This window comes from Bufo gargarizans, chromosome 3 (genome assembly GCF_014858855.1).
Source record: "Bufo gargarizans isolate SCDJY-AF-19 chromosome 3, ASM1485885v1, whole genome shotgun sequence".
Taxonomy (NCBI): domain Eukaryota; kingdom Metazoa; phylum Chordata; class Amphibia; order Anura; family Bufonidae; genus Bufo; species Bufo gargarizans.
Genome location: NC_058082.1, coordinates 467,784,766 through 467,802,163, shown reverse-complemented (window position 1 = coordinate 467,802,163; position 17,398 = coordinate 467,784,766). Strand labels below are relative to the sequence as shown.

At 46.8% G+C, this 17,398-nt stretch overlaps 1 protein-coding gene across 1 annotated transcript; it reads right to left on the bottom strand.

Annotated features, from left to right (window-relative positions):
* Positions 1 to 1,392: 1,392 nt before the first annotated feature.
* LOC122930357 (putative gastrointestinal growth factor xP4) lies at positions 1,393 to 4,279 on the bottom strand. The gene is made up of 6 exons (XM_044283696.1): positions 4,180 to 4,279; positions 3,136 to 3,276; positions 2,639 to 2,785; positions 2,209 to 2,358; positions 1,699 to 1,845; positions 1,393 to 1,533 (listed from the first exon to the last, which is right to left on the bottom strand). The coding sequence occupies exons 1-6, from the start codon at positions 4,250 to 4,252 to the stop codon at positions 1,517 to 1,519; spliced, it is 675 nt and encodes a 224-aa protein (XP_044139631.1). The 5' UTR covers positions 4,253 to 4,279; the 3' UTR covers positions 1,393 to 1,516.
* Between the last annotated feature and the right edge of the window lie 13,119 nt (positions 4,280 to 17,398).

The following is a 17,398-nucleotide window of genomic DNA, read 5'->3' as shown; positions in this document are numbered from 1 at the left end:
AGCGGGGTGCCGGAAGCGATCGGGAGTGCGGGCAGTCGCCAGCGCGGCTGGGGCCCGGCGGCACGCTCGGCAGCGCCCCATGTTATACATAGCGAGACGGGTGTGCAGCCACCCTGCCTACCTAATCACCGAAGCGACGAGCCCGACGCAGCCGACCACCCGATTCTCCAGTGACGCACGCACTTCTCTGGCACCAACCCACGAGCCGATTCGAAAGCATTCGAACCGACAAGTGAGGGCAGGAGAGCCAGGTTTAAATAATTAAAGCCCCGCCTCCCCTCACACAAACACGGCACTCTTTAATTGCCTACCACGTGTTGTGCGTAAAGCAGACGAGCTCGATAATATATGCTCGGATGATGATGATGGTGGGATGCGAAGGCTTATATGATAAATATGACGTGGCATGAACCGAGGAGGAGGTATGTAGCCAAATATGGCATCTCCTTTGGCAATCTCGATCTATGGTGCACATCACGCATTCCTCCCTCCTCGCCTCGCTCACTCCCACAACATACAGAAGCTTAATTGGCAATCGGACCCTTAGGCCTAGTTCACACTTCAGTGTTTGGTCAGTGATTTCCATCAGTGTTTTGTGAGCCAAAACCAGGTGCAACTCTAAACACAGAACAGGAGCAGATCTTTCCCTTCTACCTCATGTCTGTGGAGGCTCCACTTCTGGTTTTGGCTCACAAATCACTGATGGAAATCACTGACCAAACACTGAAGTGTGAACGAGGCCTTAGGCCTCTTTCACACGAGCGTGGCGGATTAGGTCCGGATGCGTTCAGGGAAACTCGCACCATTTTGCAAGCAAGTTCAGTCAGTTTTGTCTGCGATTGCGTTCAGTTGTTCAGTTTTTTCCGCGCGGGTGCAATGCGTTTTGATGCGTTTTTCACGCGTGTGATAAAAAACTGAAGGTTTAAAAACAACAACTCTTAACAACCGTCAGTGAAAAACGCATCGCATCCGCGCTTGCTTCCGGATGCAATGCGTTTTTCACGCAGCCCCATTCACTTCTATGGGTGAAAAACACAGAATATAGAACGTGCTGCGATTTTCATATGGGTGAAAAACAACGCTCATGTACACGGACACCATTTAAATGAATGGGTCAGGATTCAGTGCGGGCGCAATGCGTTCACGTCACGCATCGCACCCTCGTGGAAAACTCGCTCGTCTGAAAGGGGCCTTAATCCTCATCAGACCTCAAATCAGACCCAAGATGAGACCCCATTCTTCATCAGACTTTAGATCAGATCCCCTGCCTTCATCAGACCCCCATTGTGGTATGGCAAACTCAGCGCTGCTACATCTGACAAACACAGCTCTGCTGCGCACCTTTTTCATTTGTTTTTACCAATGGGAACAATAAATGAACGGAAACGGCAATGCTGTCTGAATGTTTATTGGTTATGAGAGATACACAAGGAACTGCTGATAATCAATGGAACGAATCAATGGAGGTGGAATCCGGGACCTGCAGCAGGATCGGCGGTGACCGCCGGGAGTCCTCTCATTCAATGATGGTGACTGAAAATAAGAGAGAAAGGAAAATTATAATCTGATACGTCTCTGCAGCTTTACTCACTACCCCCATCAGCTGGAAATCAACTCCCATCCTCCACAAATACTTTCCTATCCCTTTCCAAGCTTTTAAAGGGGAATTCCCTGTGCAGAACATAGTAAGTGCATTACCATCTGTAATGTCAGGGTAGAAACACCAGGCGGCGTCAGGATCGCTGGAGTCGTAGCAGCATCCCCTCTGGTAGCACTGGTCCATGCTGATGTCGTCGCGTCCGCAGTTGACTCTCAGTTTAGGCAACACAGCGCACTGGATGGTCTCTACGGGAGTGAACGGATATCATGTCACACATGACTTGCTGGGATTTGTAGTCCGTTCCAGATAGGTGGCAGAAATTTTGTCATCTACACCATCTGAATCGGCATCTGCCGCACATGTACGAATATCGGGAAGGGGCAGCATAGGATTAGAAAAGCCAGGGTCGCTTTCTTCCAAAAACAGCGACACCCCTGTCTATAGGATGCGTAAGGTATTGTGGCTCAGCCCAATTCAATTACATAGAGCTGAGCTGCAATACCAGATGCAAACATGGACAGGGGGGGCGCTGTTACTAAAGCATCCCCCTCACTGGGATATTACGGCCATGTCTACCGAGTAGTGTGAAGCCTTTGAGGAGCGCGTACCTTTCTTAACCTCAGGCTTGAAGCACCAGGGCACTCCGGGCACACTGCTGTCGAAGCAGCATCCATGTTCCTTGCACTGGTCGGGGGTCACACCGGGGGGTCCGCAGTTCACTCTCGACTTTGGTACAATGGCGCCACAGTCATATTCCACTGGAATGGGAAACGAAATCGACTCAGAATTACAGGGATTTCCTTAAAAAACGTTCTGGTTTCCTGTGACCACTTCAGTCTACATAGCCATGTGGTCACCCAGACATGAAGCAAGTGGTCGCTAGGCAACCTGAAGTAGTCCGGCCTAAAAACACACACACACACTACCTGCAGTAGGAGACTAAGAGCATTAAAGGGGTTGTCTGGGTGAGTGTTTTGCCTTTAGGTTTACTGCCCCTTTCAGTCACTACAGAGAAGCAGTTCTTCTGTCCGGCGTTACCTGCTTGTATTTCGGGCTGGTAGCACCATACAACTTGGGGAATTTCGGAGTCAAAACAGCATCCTTTGTCTGTGCAGTCTTTCTCGGAGATTCCTGGATATCCGCAGTTTACTCTGGCTTTGGGTCCGGCTGGATTACATTTTGTGGCTGCAGTGCGAGAAAACGTAACCTGAGTACATGGTTATAGTCCTGCAACGATGGTGCACCTACTGTGGTGGAACCCTATGTGACCAGAGCTGGGAGGGAGCCGGGTGCTGCTGGTCTGTGTACCCTGATGGCCTTCACAGCATTATAGCGGTTACCTGCAGCCGCCACTAGGTGGAGCTCTCTGCATACAGTTTTATATCTCACTGACTGTATAAATCTACAGGCCGTGAGCACCCCCTAGTGCTGGCTGCCGGGAACTACAATCATTGATCCCTTATACAATTATAATGTCAAACTTTGGACTAAGTTAGATAGATAGATACAGTAGATATGACTTTATTAAAGTTCACCTTCAAATTTCCATGGAGTATAACACCAGATGGCATCAGGCACGGAGTCGTCGAAGCAGCACCCGGTCTTTCCGCACTCATCTGCTGTAATTCCAGGATATCCACATTCGTCTCTGGACTTGGGCTGCACCCCGCACTTGTCTGTGTAGAAGAAGCGGGAGATTTATTTTCAGCAAATAAAATGAAGAACTGATCAGATCTATAAGTTCACATTGAGCCCAATTTTAGATATTTTAATTCTATATAATTTATATCGGTATAGTAACCCGCACACCAGATGTAGCAGAGCTGACTTCTTGTCATGGGGTACAATGCACTGCACTAAAGTGACCCGCGGTATTAGGCTTCTTTCACATTAGCGTTAGGCTTGTCCGGCAGGGGAAGAGCATGCCGGATCCGTACTAACGCTTGCACACTCTTCCCTTGCCGGACAAGCCTAATGCTAGTGCAAAAGAAGCCTTACATGGGACCGAATGTAAATCTACTGAATTATCTTAATTACCGCAATGCAGAAATGATGGAGAGAGACGCTGAAGAGCTAAACGACAAACTCAGCGTTACTACATCTGTGTACGGCAATCATTTTTAAAGAATTTTTTACACCGTCTGTGAAACTTACAGCAACCCAATATCAACACAGGCTTGGCACTTGAGTACATCTGACATGTTGTCACAGCCCCGCCACCTTCCTTTATTAGGATCTTATCTTTAGACAACCCCCCCCCCCCCCCCCCCCGTTTCTTTAAGAAGATCCCACCCAAAAAAGGTGGATCCCTGGGTGCTGCACTGCTGGAACCCCCAGAGATCAGAGGCAATCTGTAACCTCAGGAGAAATAAAGTAGATAGATATGGATGGATAGATAGCTAGATAATGAGATATAGCAGCAGAATTATCCCTCCCTTCTTCTCCTCTTGCATTGCAATTGTTGACATTTATCTTTCCTGCATATCTCGCATTTTATTCATGTACCAGCCAGCTCAGGATGAACAGGGGGAAAAAACAAAGAACTAAATTATTAGCTAGATGATGTGTTTGCCACTTACAGTTGACGGGTAAGTAGGCTTGAGCCCCCAGGATGAGGATGGCAGCCACCCAGCAGAAGGTGTAGGATCCCATTTCTCTTCTCCTTCGAAGCCAAAGTTGGAAGTGTGGAGCTCTCCTGACCGAGGTCATTTTATATCAGATGGCTGTTTGCTTACCTGGCGTTGATAACCTAATTTTTTTTGTGTGTATTGTGAGTAAAGCACACAAGCTCGATAATATTTGCTCGGATGATGATGGGATACGAAGGCTTATGTGATAAATATGACGTGGCATAAACCGAGGAGGAGGTATGTAGCCAAATATGCGATCTCCTTTGGTAATCTCGATCTATGGTGCACGGCAAACATTCCTCCCTCCTCGCCTCGCTCTCTCCCTCTTGAACATACAGAAGCTTAATTGGCAAAAGTTGAAAGCCATTCCAGTCTTCACCATCATCGTCTTCCTCATCCAGCACGCTTCACTTTAAGTTACGTTCATCCAAACCAGGGCCATTCACGAACTTGGTAGCAGTTCTGGAACACCAAATCCTTGTTGATATTTGCCTTAGGAACCTATCGTAGACTGGTGAAGGACCATCAGTCAGTGGAGCTGAAAGTAGTCGGGGGACCAACAGGGTAGGTGGACCATTGACATTGGTGGAATCTCCTGAAACCTTTGGTCAATGGTGGGGTGGAACATACCACTGAAGGTTGCAATTCCTAGTGCCAAAAGACCTAATGTGTCGGCACGTACCCCTGGTGGCAGCAGGAGCGTAGCTATAGGGGAAGCAGAGGGGAGGCGCCGGCCTCTACCTAACTTCAGCAGATCCAACGCCAATTCTAAATGTAAGCCAACTTCCTAAACAAGACATAAAAAAATGATGAATGAGACAGGCCTACCGGTCTGTCCCCTTCTCTGCCCATGCCATGCCCACTTATAGACTATGCGTGAGTATGGAAGAAGTCGCAGATCTTGCCATAACATGGCTTGTGACAGAATCTGCGCCACATGTACGCCACAAAAATGCCGTATATCTGTCCGTAAATGACCCCCACAGTGCTTACAATCCCTATTACAGTCATAGTTAAACAATCACAACTTCTGACTCAATATCCTGACAATAAGTGTTGTGCTCAATGGCTCCAGGTAACAATGGCAGACTGTAATGAACTGTGTACTTACTTCAGACTCTCATCAGACAGCGATCAACTCAACTGCTCAGGCATGTGTGAAGAATCTTGTAGTTATACACCAAAACAGTAGATGAAAAAATGATAATGTGGCAGAGTTAAGCAGCAGATGAAACACCAGTGTAGATAACATAAAATGGCTACAACTACTGGCAAGAAGGATGGAGGGGGCTGCAAGAACAGAGCAACATACAGAGAGACAAGTGGGACAAACTTATGCAGCAATACAGCAATGACATTAACGATAATGAACCATGAGACATGACACTCCCCGCCTGAAATCTTTAGATTACACTGTAATATACAGTATGTATGTGAATGAAATGTTCTAAATAAGTCTCTTAACCTAGAACAACAGAAAAAAAACATGAAATAATAACAGTATAGTCACACTGTGGAACATCAGATTAAGAAGAAGGTGATCTTGCAGGGCAAAAAGTTCCAAGGAATGAACCCATCTTCGGATTGGGGAAGCTGCAACATGCAAACACTTCCACCAACCCACATTGTGATCCAATGATAAATGTCTGAAGTACGTTGTGGCTTGAAGTTCCTTATGGTAGGCTCCCTCCTTCAGGTGATATTTTCCTTACAGTAAGTTTCTTGCTGTACACACCGAATCATGACTTCCCCTGCAACTTCCATATCTGTAACTGAAGGGTGATCCTTACAGATGTGCCAACCATGGCAGCCTGAAGATGTGTCCTTTGCAAAGGATCGAGCAATGTGAATAAGGGCTCTTTCACACCTGCGTTCTTTTCTTCCGGCATACAGTTCCGCCGTCGGGGCTCTATGCCGGAAGAATCCTGATCAGTTTTATCCTAATGCATTCTGAATGGAGAGAAATCCTTTCAGGGTGCATCAGGATGTCTTCAGTTCCGGAACGGAACGTTTTTTGGCCGGAGAAAATACTGCAGCATGCTGCGCTTTTTGCTCTGGCCAAAATTCCTGAAGACTTGCCACAAGGCCGGATCCGGAATAAATGCCCATGAAAGGCATTAATCCGGATCCGGCCTTAAGCTAAACGTCGTTTCGGCGCATTGCCGGATCCGACGTTTAGCTTTTTCTGAATGGTTACCATGGCTGCTGGGACGCTAAAGTCCTGGCAGCCATGGTAAAGTGTAGCGGGGAGCGGGGGAGCAGTATACTTACCGTCCGTGCGGCTCCCGGGGCGCTCCAGAGTGACGTCAGGGCGCCCCACGTGCATGGATGACGTGATCACATGGCACGTCATCCATGCGCATGGGGCGCTCTGACGTCATTCTGGAGCGCCCCGGGAGCCGCACGGACGGTAAGTATACCGCTCCCCCGCTCCCCACTACTACTATGGCAACCAGGACTTTAATAGCGTCCTGGCTGCCATAGTAACACTGAAAGCATTTTGAAGACGGATCCGTCTTCAAATGCTTTCAGTTCACTTGCATTTTCCCGGTTCCGGCGTGTAATTCCGGCAAATGGAGTACACGCCGGATCCGGACAACGCAAGTGTGAAAGGGCCCTTAGTTGAGCAATAGCTCATACAAGAGATGTCTATTTTGAGAAACGATCAAAGCGGTGTGTCTTGAGCCTCAATTTAGGACTCACTGTAGTATAGGGCGTTGCGTTTATAGCTCTGATTTCTTGGTCAGACTCAGGTTCCACCAATTCATAACTGTCATCAGCAGGTAATGAGCAAGGGCCCTAAAACAAGAAACTTGAGGGTGACAACCAAATATGATCAATGAGGCCTGAAATAGGAGCAGATCTTGTTCTTCGGTCAGCTGGATTGAGGTCAGTGGAGATATAATGCCACTGTCCAGGAGTGGAGAAGCTTCTGATGCGTTCAAATCTATTGCTAATGTATACAGAAAATTGTCTGGTTGTATATTTATCCAAAAATAACCTTACTATCAGTGTAGAACATAAATGAATCAGTAATAGCGTTCATTTCATCCTTTTTGACCTTAGCGAATTCTACTGCTAGGATGGCTGTGCAAAGTTGAAATCTTGGGACAGAAGAGTGTGCAGGTTTTTAGGTTAGTTTGGCATTTCCCAAGAGAAATCCACAATGTGGCTTGCTGTTCACTGCAGACACCCTCAGGTAGGCTACTGCAGCTATGGCCCCAATGGATGCATCCAAGAAGACATGTCCTTTCTGACAGCAGCTGTAAGGGAACTGGGAATATAGCAACGTGGTACTCGAAGTTGCTCCAACCCTTTCAAAGACTTCTTCCATGCCTCCCACTTTTGTTGTTTTTCAGAAGGTAGCCGTGTGTCCCAGTCTAGGTTCTCTGCAGTTAACTGTCTCAGCAACATCTTGCCATAAATGGTAATTGGTGCAATGAATCCAAGAGGATTGTAGATACTATTCACAGCACACAACATTCCCCGCTTAGTGAAAGGTTTGTCACAAAGCGACACTTGCTTGATGTCCCACATTAAACCTAGGCTGCATTGAATGGGAGGGGAATCAGAACCAAGATCAAGGTCTAAGTTGGTAGCATGATCAACCGAGGAAAATGCATTCAATACCTCTGGACTGTTGGAGATAATCTTGTGAAGTCTGAGGCTTGCTACAGACAGCATTTTCTGCTTTCTGGTGAGGAGATCAATTGCTTGTTCACCGCTAGGTAAGGATTTCAGTCTATCATCCACATAAAAGTTCTTATCAACAAACTGACGAGCATCAGATCCAAATTCCTATTCTCCTCCTTGGGATGTCCTTCTCAATCTATAGATTGCTACGGCAGGAGAGGGGCTGTTGCCAAACATATGTCACTTTATCCGGTAATCTATGACTTCACTGTTGACATCGTTGTCCTTGTGCCATAGGAGCTTGAGGTAGTCTGAGGTAGTTCCTGTTGTCTTCCGTGACAATAAAGCATTGGAACATTTGCTAGATGTCAGCCATTTCTGCAACAGGTTCTTGTCGGAAGCGGGTTAGCACTCCCATGAGATTGTTGTTGAGATTGAGCCCAGTAAGGAACTGGTTGTTGAGAGTGACACCTTCATACTAAGCGCTGGAATCAAACACCACTCTAAATTGTTTAGGTTTGTGAGGGTGATACATGCCAATGTATGGGAGGTACCAGCATTCTTCTCATTTTTCTAGTGGTGGTGCAGGTTCTGCATGATCTCTGTCAAATATGTTCTGCATAAAGTCTACAAAATGTTAATCCATTACTGATTTCCTTTTTAAGATGCGTTTAAAAAAAGAGAGTATAGCGACTGCTTGTTGTAGATGGTTTGGTATTGTTATTCTTGGAGAGCGGAAGGGTAATGATGCTACCCAGGTGTTGGAATCGACTTGGGAAAATTCCTTTTCCATAATCTTAAGAAATTCCTTACTCTCTCTTGCAGGTGCTAGTTTGTTGTCTTCACTTGTTAGATTAAAGACTGCCACTCCAAGGTTGTCGTCCCAGGACAAGGAAGAAGGAATGTTATCTTGAAGGTCATGTGGCCACCTATTGTCAGGGAACTTCTCTTTCACCCAGTAATGGTGGAGACATGGTTGAAAATAAGTGCAGCGACCATTTGGTAAGACGTGGGTTTTAAATGAGGAAATCTTAGTGGGCTTCTTCGTCTGGTCTATGCAAACATTACCTATGATCACCCAGCCTAGATCAAGATGTTAAGCAAATGGAACATTGTGAGGTTCATTGATTTGTTGGTGTACCTGTCACAGAGAATGTCTCTGCCAAGCAGAAGAAGGGTGTTTGCGTTCTTGTCAAGAGATGGTATTTCCTTGGCTTTAGACTTTAGATGAGTATATTGAAGAGCCACTTCTGGCATAAGAATCCCCCCTCTATTAGACAGTATCTGGTTACATTCACCAAACGTTAACAAGGGTATCCGGACATTGTTGTCAAGTGACGCTACCATTAGTCCACTGGCTCTCCTTCTAGAGACCTCTGTAATGCCACTACAATTACCCAATGTGTAAGGGTAAGCGTCTCCTTTAAGGTCAAACAAATCAAAGAGTTCGGATCTTGCAAGCAATCGGTTGCTTTGGTCATCCAAGATGGTATACACCTTTAAGACTCTATCTGCTTGATCCGTGGGGTATACGTTGACTAGACATACCTTTTGCACAAGACTTGTCAGAGACCTTCACCGCAATCTTCTGTAAATGAGGAAGATATAGCAATAGAATTCGGTCATTCTTGGACTCTGCAATGTTCCTTATGAACTCGTAGAAGTTGGAAAATGGAGGGATGGAAATGTGATACTCCGTTTTGTATCTTGACCTGAGGCTAGTCCACCTTTCTTGTATATTGTATGATAGTTTGGCAACTATTGGGTTTACTCCACGAGCAGTGTCCAGGTAACTGAGGCCAGGTAGGTTAGCATTTGCTTTTGCCAGCTGGAATTCTAGGAGTAGATCACTGAGCTCCTGGAATTTCTCATTCTCTTTGCCAGATATTTTTGGGAAACTTTGAAGCTGTTTAAGCAGAGTGTTTTCTATGGCTTCTGGACTGCCACAGCTCCGTTCTAGTCTCTCGCATCGATTTGACCTGTCGCAGGATTATTAATGTGGACAGATCTGAGTTTCTTAAACCGTTCTATAGATTGTAGGCCGAACCATCTAACTAGCAGGTCAAATTCTTCAGCAGCTGTAATGCCAAGATCATCAATTGCAGTCCTGAAAGCACATTTCCAGCCTATGTAATTTTCGGACTGATCATCCAACCTGTTTTGGTAAGGTCACCGCGGACCACACACCTTGCAAACTCCGACATGTCTGACTTCTCTTACTTCAGACAGGAAATTGTGGGTTGAGTAGTGCTGATCATATTGTTTGTGGTGGTCTGATTAACAGACATAGGAACATATAGGGCTGTTCGAAAGCTGGTTTAGAGCCCTTGGGTCTAGTTACGCTTGAAGCTGGACAGTTATGGCAGCCAGGGGTTTGAGAACCTGCTGGTATATTGGTTTGGACCTAGGTGCCTATGTATTGAGGTTGCAGAGGTGTAGGGTCTTGGTGCACTTTAATGTGTGAAGGAGGTACACACTATATCACGCAGGCAGTCCGCAGTACTGCGCCTGCGTGAGATTTCACATAGCAGAGGGGGGGCGGCGGCAAACAGTTTGGGTGTGGGCAGTTACTTATGCTGTGTCACCCGCAGATCCCCACAAGTGTCACCCACAGATCCCCACAAGTGTCACCCACAGATCCCCACAAATGTCATCCACAGATCCCCACAGGTGTCATCCACAGATCCCCACAAGTGTCACATCCACAGATCCCCACAAGTGTCATCCACAGATCCCCACAAGTGTCATCCACAGATCCCCACAGGTGTCATCCACAGATCCCCACAAGTGTCACATCCACAGATCCCCACAAGTGTCATCCACAGATCCCCACAAGTGTCATCCACAGATCCCCACAGGTGTCATCCACAGATCCCCACAAGTGTCACATCCACAGATCCCCACAAGTGTCATCCACAGATCCCCACAAGTGTCATCCACAGATCCCCACAAGTGTCACATCCACAGATCCCCACAAGTGTCACATCCACAGATCCCCTCCCCGCCCAGCGCTGCCTCGTAGCTAATTTATTCACTTCACTTGCCGCTGAGGTAAATGCAGAGAAGCACCGTAATCTCACACAGGCGCACTGGATACAGTAGTCTGCGCCCGTGCTGAATACTGGCAGAGGCATCGTCGAGCGAGGTGTGCTGGAAGACGGCGCATGCGCACTTCGATCGACGGTGCCTCTGCCAGTAGTCCGCATGGCCCGGGCGCATACTACTGTATACAGTGCGCCTGTGCGAGATTACGGCGCTTCTCTGCATTTACCTCAGCGGCAAGTGAAGTGAATAAATTAGCTAGGAGGGCGTGACTACAGATGAGCTGCACTGGTCTAATGCACTGTAAATTTGAAGATAATGCACTGGGGACAAGGGGAATGCCTTGTGGATACAATGCACTGTGATATACTGCACTGGGGCAAATGTATCACACTGAGATATTATTACTATTGAATGATACACAGTGGAGTCCCCTTATTCTGACCATTTTCTACTTTCGGCGTCGGCAGTGTATACAGCTCATGAAAGAAGTCACGTGTGCAGAGCTGGCTCGTTGGGTATATAAGGCGTGCTGAGCTGGCTCGTTGGGTATATAAGGTGTGCTGAGCTGGCTTGGTGGGTATATAAGGTGTGCTGAGCTGGCTCGTTGGGTATATAAGGTGTGCTGAGCTGGCTCGTTGGGTATATAAGGTGTGCTGAGCTGGCTTGGTGGGTATATAAGGTGTGCTGAGCTGGCTCGGTGGGTATTTAAGGTGTGTGATAGTCTGTCTGCACACATGTCCCTCATTGGTGGCATGGGTAAAAGGGGTGATTTATCAGAGTTGCAAAAAGGGATGATTATTGGCCTTTGGGCCAAGGGTGGCGGTATTTCTGAACCTGCACAGTCTGTATACTGTTCTCGTGCTGCTGTGGTGAAAGTGTATAGTGAATGGACAAATGGCACCATTGCACAGAAATTATGTGGAATCTGAGGAGTACCATGTGTCATTGATGTGAGAGGTGAACGTCGGCTATGAAGGTGCACGCTACAGGGGAGCAGCTCACCACCAAAATGAACCATGGGGACGACCAGACGTGTGTCTAACGCAACACTTCAGCAAACTGTGTATGGGGCTCCGGAGCAGACGGATGGTGACTGCACCTCTGCTAACAAAATTGCATCGGCACAAAAGGCTTCCATTTTCGTGGCAGTATCAGAAGTAGACCTCAGCTGATTGGCAAAGGGTTGTCTTCTCTAATGAGTCACATTTTCTGCTTCATCAAACAGATGGACGTTGGTGTGTCAGGAGACAAACATCAGAGAAGAAACACCCTGCAGCCATAGCTGGAAGAACACAAGCTGGTGGTGGCAGCATTATGGTTTGGGGGAGGTTTCGGTGGCATTCTCTTGGCCACTCATCCATGTGGACGGCACTCTCAACCGATTTGTGTATGAATCCATGCTTGCAGATCACGTACACCCATACAAGCTGATTGTCTCCCCTGGGGCTGATGAGATCTTCCAGCAAGACAATGCGGCATGTCACACAGCTAGATATGTCTGACATTGGTTGGAAGAGCATGACCAAGAATTCTAAGTACTACCCTGGCCCTTTGATTCCTCAAACCAATTGAGCATCTGTGGGACCACCTCAATCGTCATGTTCGCTTTATGGTGCCCCCTCCAGTAGCTGTGGGATACACTGCAGTCAGCATGGCTCCAGATACCTGTGACAGCCTACTAGGACCTGATTGAGTCTAGGACCTTATTGAGTCACTTGCAGCCCGTTTAGCTGCTGCCCATGCTCTACACCCCGGTTACTCAGTTGGTGGTTATAATAATGTGATTCGACTGTGTATTTGAGGATGCAAAATGAGCTTTAGGAACATGCCACTTGATATGAATATGGTCCTTAATTAAGCCACAGGAATAGCACATGGCAGAGAGAAGATAAAGAGCAGTGCTGTGCAGACCTCATGGTCAGAAGCAGACAGGAGATGAAAGGGTAAGCTGCTGTGGCTGGAAACAAAGCCAGGATTAATCCTGCATGTAGCTATCTATCAAGTGGAGGTGATTAGTAGTTACTATAAATCTGGATCATCTCAGGGCATTGACAAGGCCACAGCCACAGAGCAGCTGAGCATCACCGACGAGTTGATGCTGGAGCTGAGGCACAGAAAGAAATTGCCTAGTCTGTGCATCAAGGAAGTGGCCAACATCAGTATAAGGCACACGTCCGTGGTATCCCAGCCTGGCATCCTGCTGAGAGCAGGAGCGCATGGCGTCATTGGTTGCTATGACGCGGTGTGCTTCATGCCACCGCTGCACTACAGTAATACACTCGTATGATCTATACGAGTGTATTACTGTATCGCAGCGGCGGCATGAAGCGCACCGCGTCATAGCAACCAATGACGCGGTGCGCTCCTGCTCTCAGCAGGATGCCAGGCCGGGATACCATGGATCGCTCGCGGCCGTGTGCATTCGGCCTAATAGTCCGGCCCGTGAACAAGACTAACCAGTCTGCCACCTGTAAGAAAACCTGTCTGAGAGACTGCATGCCATACTATGTGTTGTGAGGAAGAGCATACCACAACTGAGAAGTGCGTGTGCAGTGGTTGTGATGATTGACATACCACAACTTTGGTCACAGGGCAGTGAGCAATAATAATTCCGAAAAATGTTGTCTACCTTTGGGGTCTTTTTTACTTCTAACAGAGTTCCCGGGTAGTCACCAGCTGCCCGCCTCAGCAATTGCCAGGCAACAGTTTAAAGTTACCTGGATACCGTCTAATAGAATTATGTACTGGACCAAGTCAAGGCTGCCATATTGTGTACACATTTCTCCAGTGGGGGGGCAGTGCACAGATTGTACACAAGTTAAATTACAATGCCTGAGCCTTTTGTTCTGACAGGAGATAAGCCACTATGAGTGGTGCATGTTCCATGGGGGCAGATCAAGAGATTCTATGGGGTCTGGCGGTGGAGGTGGAGGCTTTCTTTTATTCCTAACACGAAAACACTGCATTTTTATACAGCTGACACTAGAGGGAGCAATCAATGGTAACTGTATGAATTCCTACTCACTGAGCTCCCCCTAGTGGTGGCTTCAGGCAGACAGTTCTACTATACACTGTATTGGTCAGACACAGATCTGTATGGGGAGATTTATCCATGTATTTATATCGGTTGTGTGGTGCAAAGACTTTGAGAAATATGGTGTTCAGAATGAGAGCCATATGTATGAAGCACCCAGTCCACATTTTCGAACATGAAAAAAAGTACAGTGTTTTGCTCTATAAGACGCACCTAGGTTTTAGAGGAGAAAAATAATATTTTTAATCAGACCTCCAATCTTCATCAGACCTCATATTAAACCCCTAATCTTCATCAGACCCCATATCAGAACCACAATCTTCATCAGACTTCCTATCAGACCCCCAGTCTTCATCAGACCTCAGATTGTACCCCCCAGTCTTCATCAGACCTCAAATCAGACCCCAATCTTCATCAGATGTCAGATCAGACCTTAACGTTCATCAAACCCCCAACCCTCACTAAACCTCAGATTGAACCCCCATCTTCATCAGACCCCCAAATCAGACCCCAATCTTCAACAGACCTAAGATCAGATCCCTTGTCTTCATCAGACCCCTAATCCTTATCAGATCTCAGATCAGATTCCCAATCTTCGTCAGACTTCATATCAGACCCCCAAATCACACCCTTAATCTTCATCAGAGCTCAGAAAACCTCAGTCTCCACCAGACCCCCATTCTTCATCAGACCTCAGATGAGACCCCACTCTTCTTTAGACCTCCAACCCTCATAAGACCGCAGATCAGACCCCCAATCTTTATCAGACCTCAGATCAGACCCAAATCCTCATCACTATTCACTTGTCACTGGTCCTATTGTGTATTAATGAGTGCTTCCACGGTATACACTTCATAAGATGCACTGAAATCTGAGCTATTGCTCTTTGCATTTCATGTTGCTTGGGAGTGTTTCACACATACTGGGAACTTGGGTGGGGTAAGAGGGCCTAATTAGTTTTATTATGGGGCTCTATAAGATCTGTGTACACCCTTGGCCACCTTCAGAAGTAATTGGGGCAGCTTTCTCATCTCTTGGTCATTGAAAAACATGCATGCTCAGCTAAACTGAGTATGTATGTGTATAGGGGAGTCAGAGGGAACAGCTGTCAGCTTAGCGAGTGATGGAGTATGGGCACCTCAAGGGCTGACATCGACCTGTCTGGTGCCCAGTCTGCCTCTGTAGTACATGTACTCTTACATGTAGCCATTGACCTATGAACAATGTTTGTCCAACAACCAAACTACACTGCCAGTGAGATTGCATTATATTTTATTGTATGTTTATGTCATTATTATTATGTACAATTAGGGATAGGGATGAAGCTATTAATAATGGTTATCAGAAGTGAGTCATTGGGCAGTTTCCAACCTGATAAGTCTTATATCTAATCTGTTACCTCGAAGGTTTGTCCAACCCTACAATGGCTATCGACGTAGGAGCTTATCAGCAAAAGCCAGGTTCTCTTGCATTTATGAGATTAGGCACTTCATACGTTGATTAATAGACACACTCCTGGCAAGATTAAGAGATTATGGGATGCACCATATTCTCTATCTGTATTTCCAAAGAGCCACTTTTATATATATATATATATATTTAGATATTAAGAGAAAATACCCTTTTATAAAAACTGAAATTACTTCCATGGATCATCTTTGCCATCACCCAATCTGCCCACCATTCAGATGCAACCCCAGACATTATTAGTTGTGATCAGGGGACTAGGGTTCCAAGGTTGATGTGCAGCATACCAGGGCAACAGGGGCAACACATGAGTTACGGTGGGCCTATGGGGGTAGTAGTTCATTTACTCACGGTTAGCAGAGCCTCCCTGGGCCGGCAGTGCAGTGGAGGGAAGGACAGCACTAGATCCTCCGGGGCACTCTCTATTGCAGGGAACACCAGCCACATGGAAGTTGAGGTGCCCTTGATGGTATAGGTGTTTAAGGTGCTTTGGTGGCTGGGCCCCTGCTTTCATGATGCCAGCACCGTAAGGTGCAAATTTTGAGAGTAGTAGCAAGGATGAGGAGTCAGTTGTTGTAAAACAGTTGAACATTTACTGAATCAATGGTCTCAGGACAGTTTTTACAAATTTGCACAAAGTCCAGTTTCTAGCACTCAGGTACTGAATATAATAATTTCCTATTTATCTGGAGCAATACAATAAGGGTGTTCTCCCTCATGATTATTTGATGCAGGATGCTCTCCTGAAATATTCAGGGTCACTATGTCCCAGAAGGCGTTTAGTGGAAGAGGATAATTCTGCGCACTAATTATCCAGTTGTGTCCAGGTACCTTTAAGTTCCTCCTGGTCACTTGTGCTTGTGAAGTCCCTTGGTTAGACTATATGCAGTATGCCACCCTGCAGGGTATTGCGATTGTGAGGTCACTGTTTATGGGCAAGCCAGGGTTACTCACAGTTCTGTAGGAAAACCCTGGGCAGGTGTACAGCAGTGAAGGAGAGGATGGCACAGGGGTCCTCTGGGGCACACTCTGTATATAGGGACCAGGCCTGATGGTGGATGAGATGCCCTGGATGTTGCAGGTGTTTAATGTGCCTAGGGCAAGGTCCCTTTAAGGTTCGTGACGCCAGTGCCTGTAACGGTGGCACACCGGTTTTCTAGCAGTAATAAGTGAGGAACACAGGTTGCGGTGAATCAAACTTCTCTTTACTAGTAACAAAAGTTAAACTTTGTACAGTCGGATGTTAATACCGTCCCTCAAATCAAGTTCCCTTCACAAGCAGGCTTACATCAACAATGGCAGGTATATTCCTTGTAAGATACTCGGAGGGTAATAATCACACACACTCAGATCAGGTTGTACCTTCTCCTCAGATATAGAGTACACTGTTCCTAGAACTCCTGTCTGGTTTCTATCCCAAGGCCCGGACGCCCAGATGCTGGCTTTTATTCTTGGCAAATAATCTTCCTCCCGTATTTATCCTTGCTCTATATTTATGACTCTTCTGCCCTTCAGCTTACTTGAGTTTAGCTGGAACTCTGGCTCTGCTTGGCTTGTGGGAACTGCAGGTTTCTCCCAGGAGGCACATCTCTTCCACTGGGGTGACTCTTCTGAGCTAACATAGACTCAGGGAAAACTTCAGGCAGGCTGTACTTCTTCACTAGCCTCCTGGTGGCAACTAAAAGCCTGGGCTGTCTAGCTGCAGGTCAGGAGGAGGCCCTCAGCATATCTCTGGCTGGTGCCTTCTCACTTCTGTCTCCACAGACTCCTGACTACAGACTAACTCCTCCCTGTCTGGGCCTTAACATTTATACTAGGGGCTCCCTATCTCCCTCTAGTGTCTAGGATGCTACACTACACCCCAATAGGCCTGCTATACATGTCACAGGGGGACAATACACATAGAAAATACATTAAAATGGACGGTTAAATATACTGCCACTGTCCCTTAGGAGTAGGAGGACAACGTGGCCCAATTGACCCTTGTGT

What these genes read in the sequence shown, in the direction of transcription:
- LOC122930357 (XM_044283696.1), bottom strand. Translation starts at nt 4,252, where the DNA reads ATGGGATCCTACACCTTCTGCTGGGTGGCTGCCATCCTCATCCTGGGG. An exon ending in AGCCTACTTACCCGTCAACT is followed by an intron (nt 3,277 to 4,179) that starts GTAAGTGGCAAA and finishes TCTTCTACACAG; the next exon opens with ACAAGTGCGGGGTGCAGCCC. An exon ending in CAAGCCTGAGGTTAAGAAAG is followed by an intron (nt 1,846 to 2,208) that starts GTACGCGCTCCT and finishes TCACTCCCGTAG; the next exon opens with AGACCATCCAGTGCGCTGTG.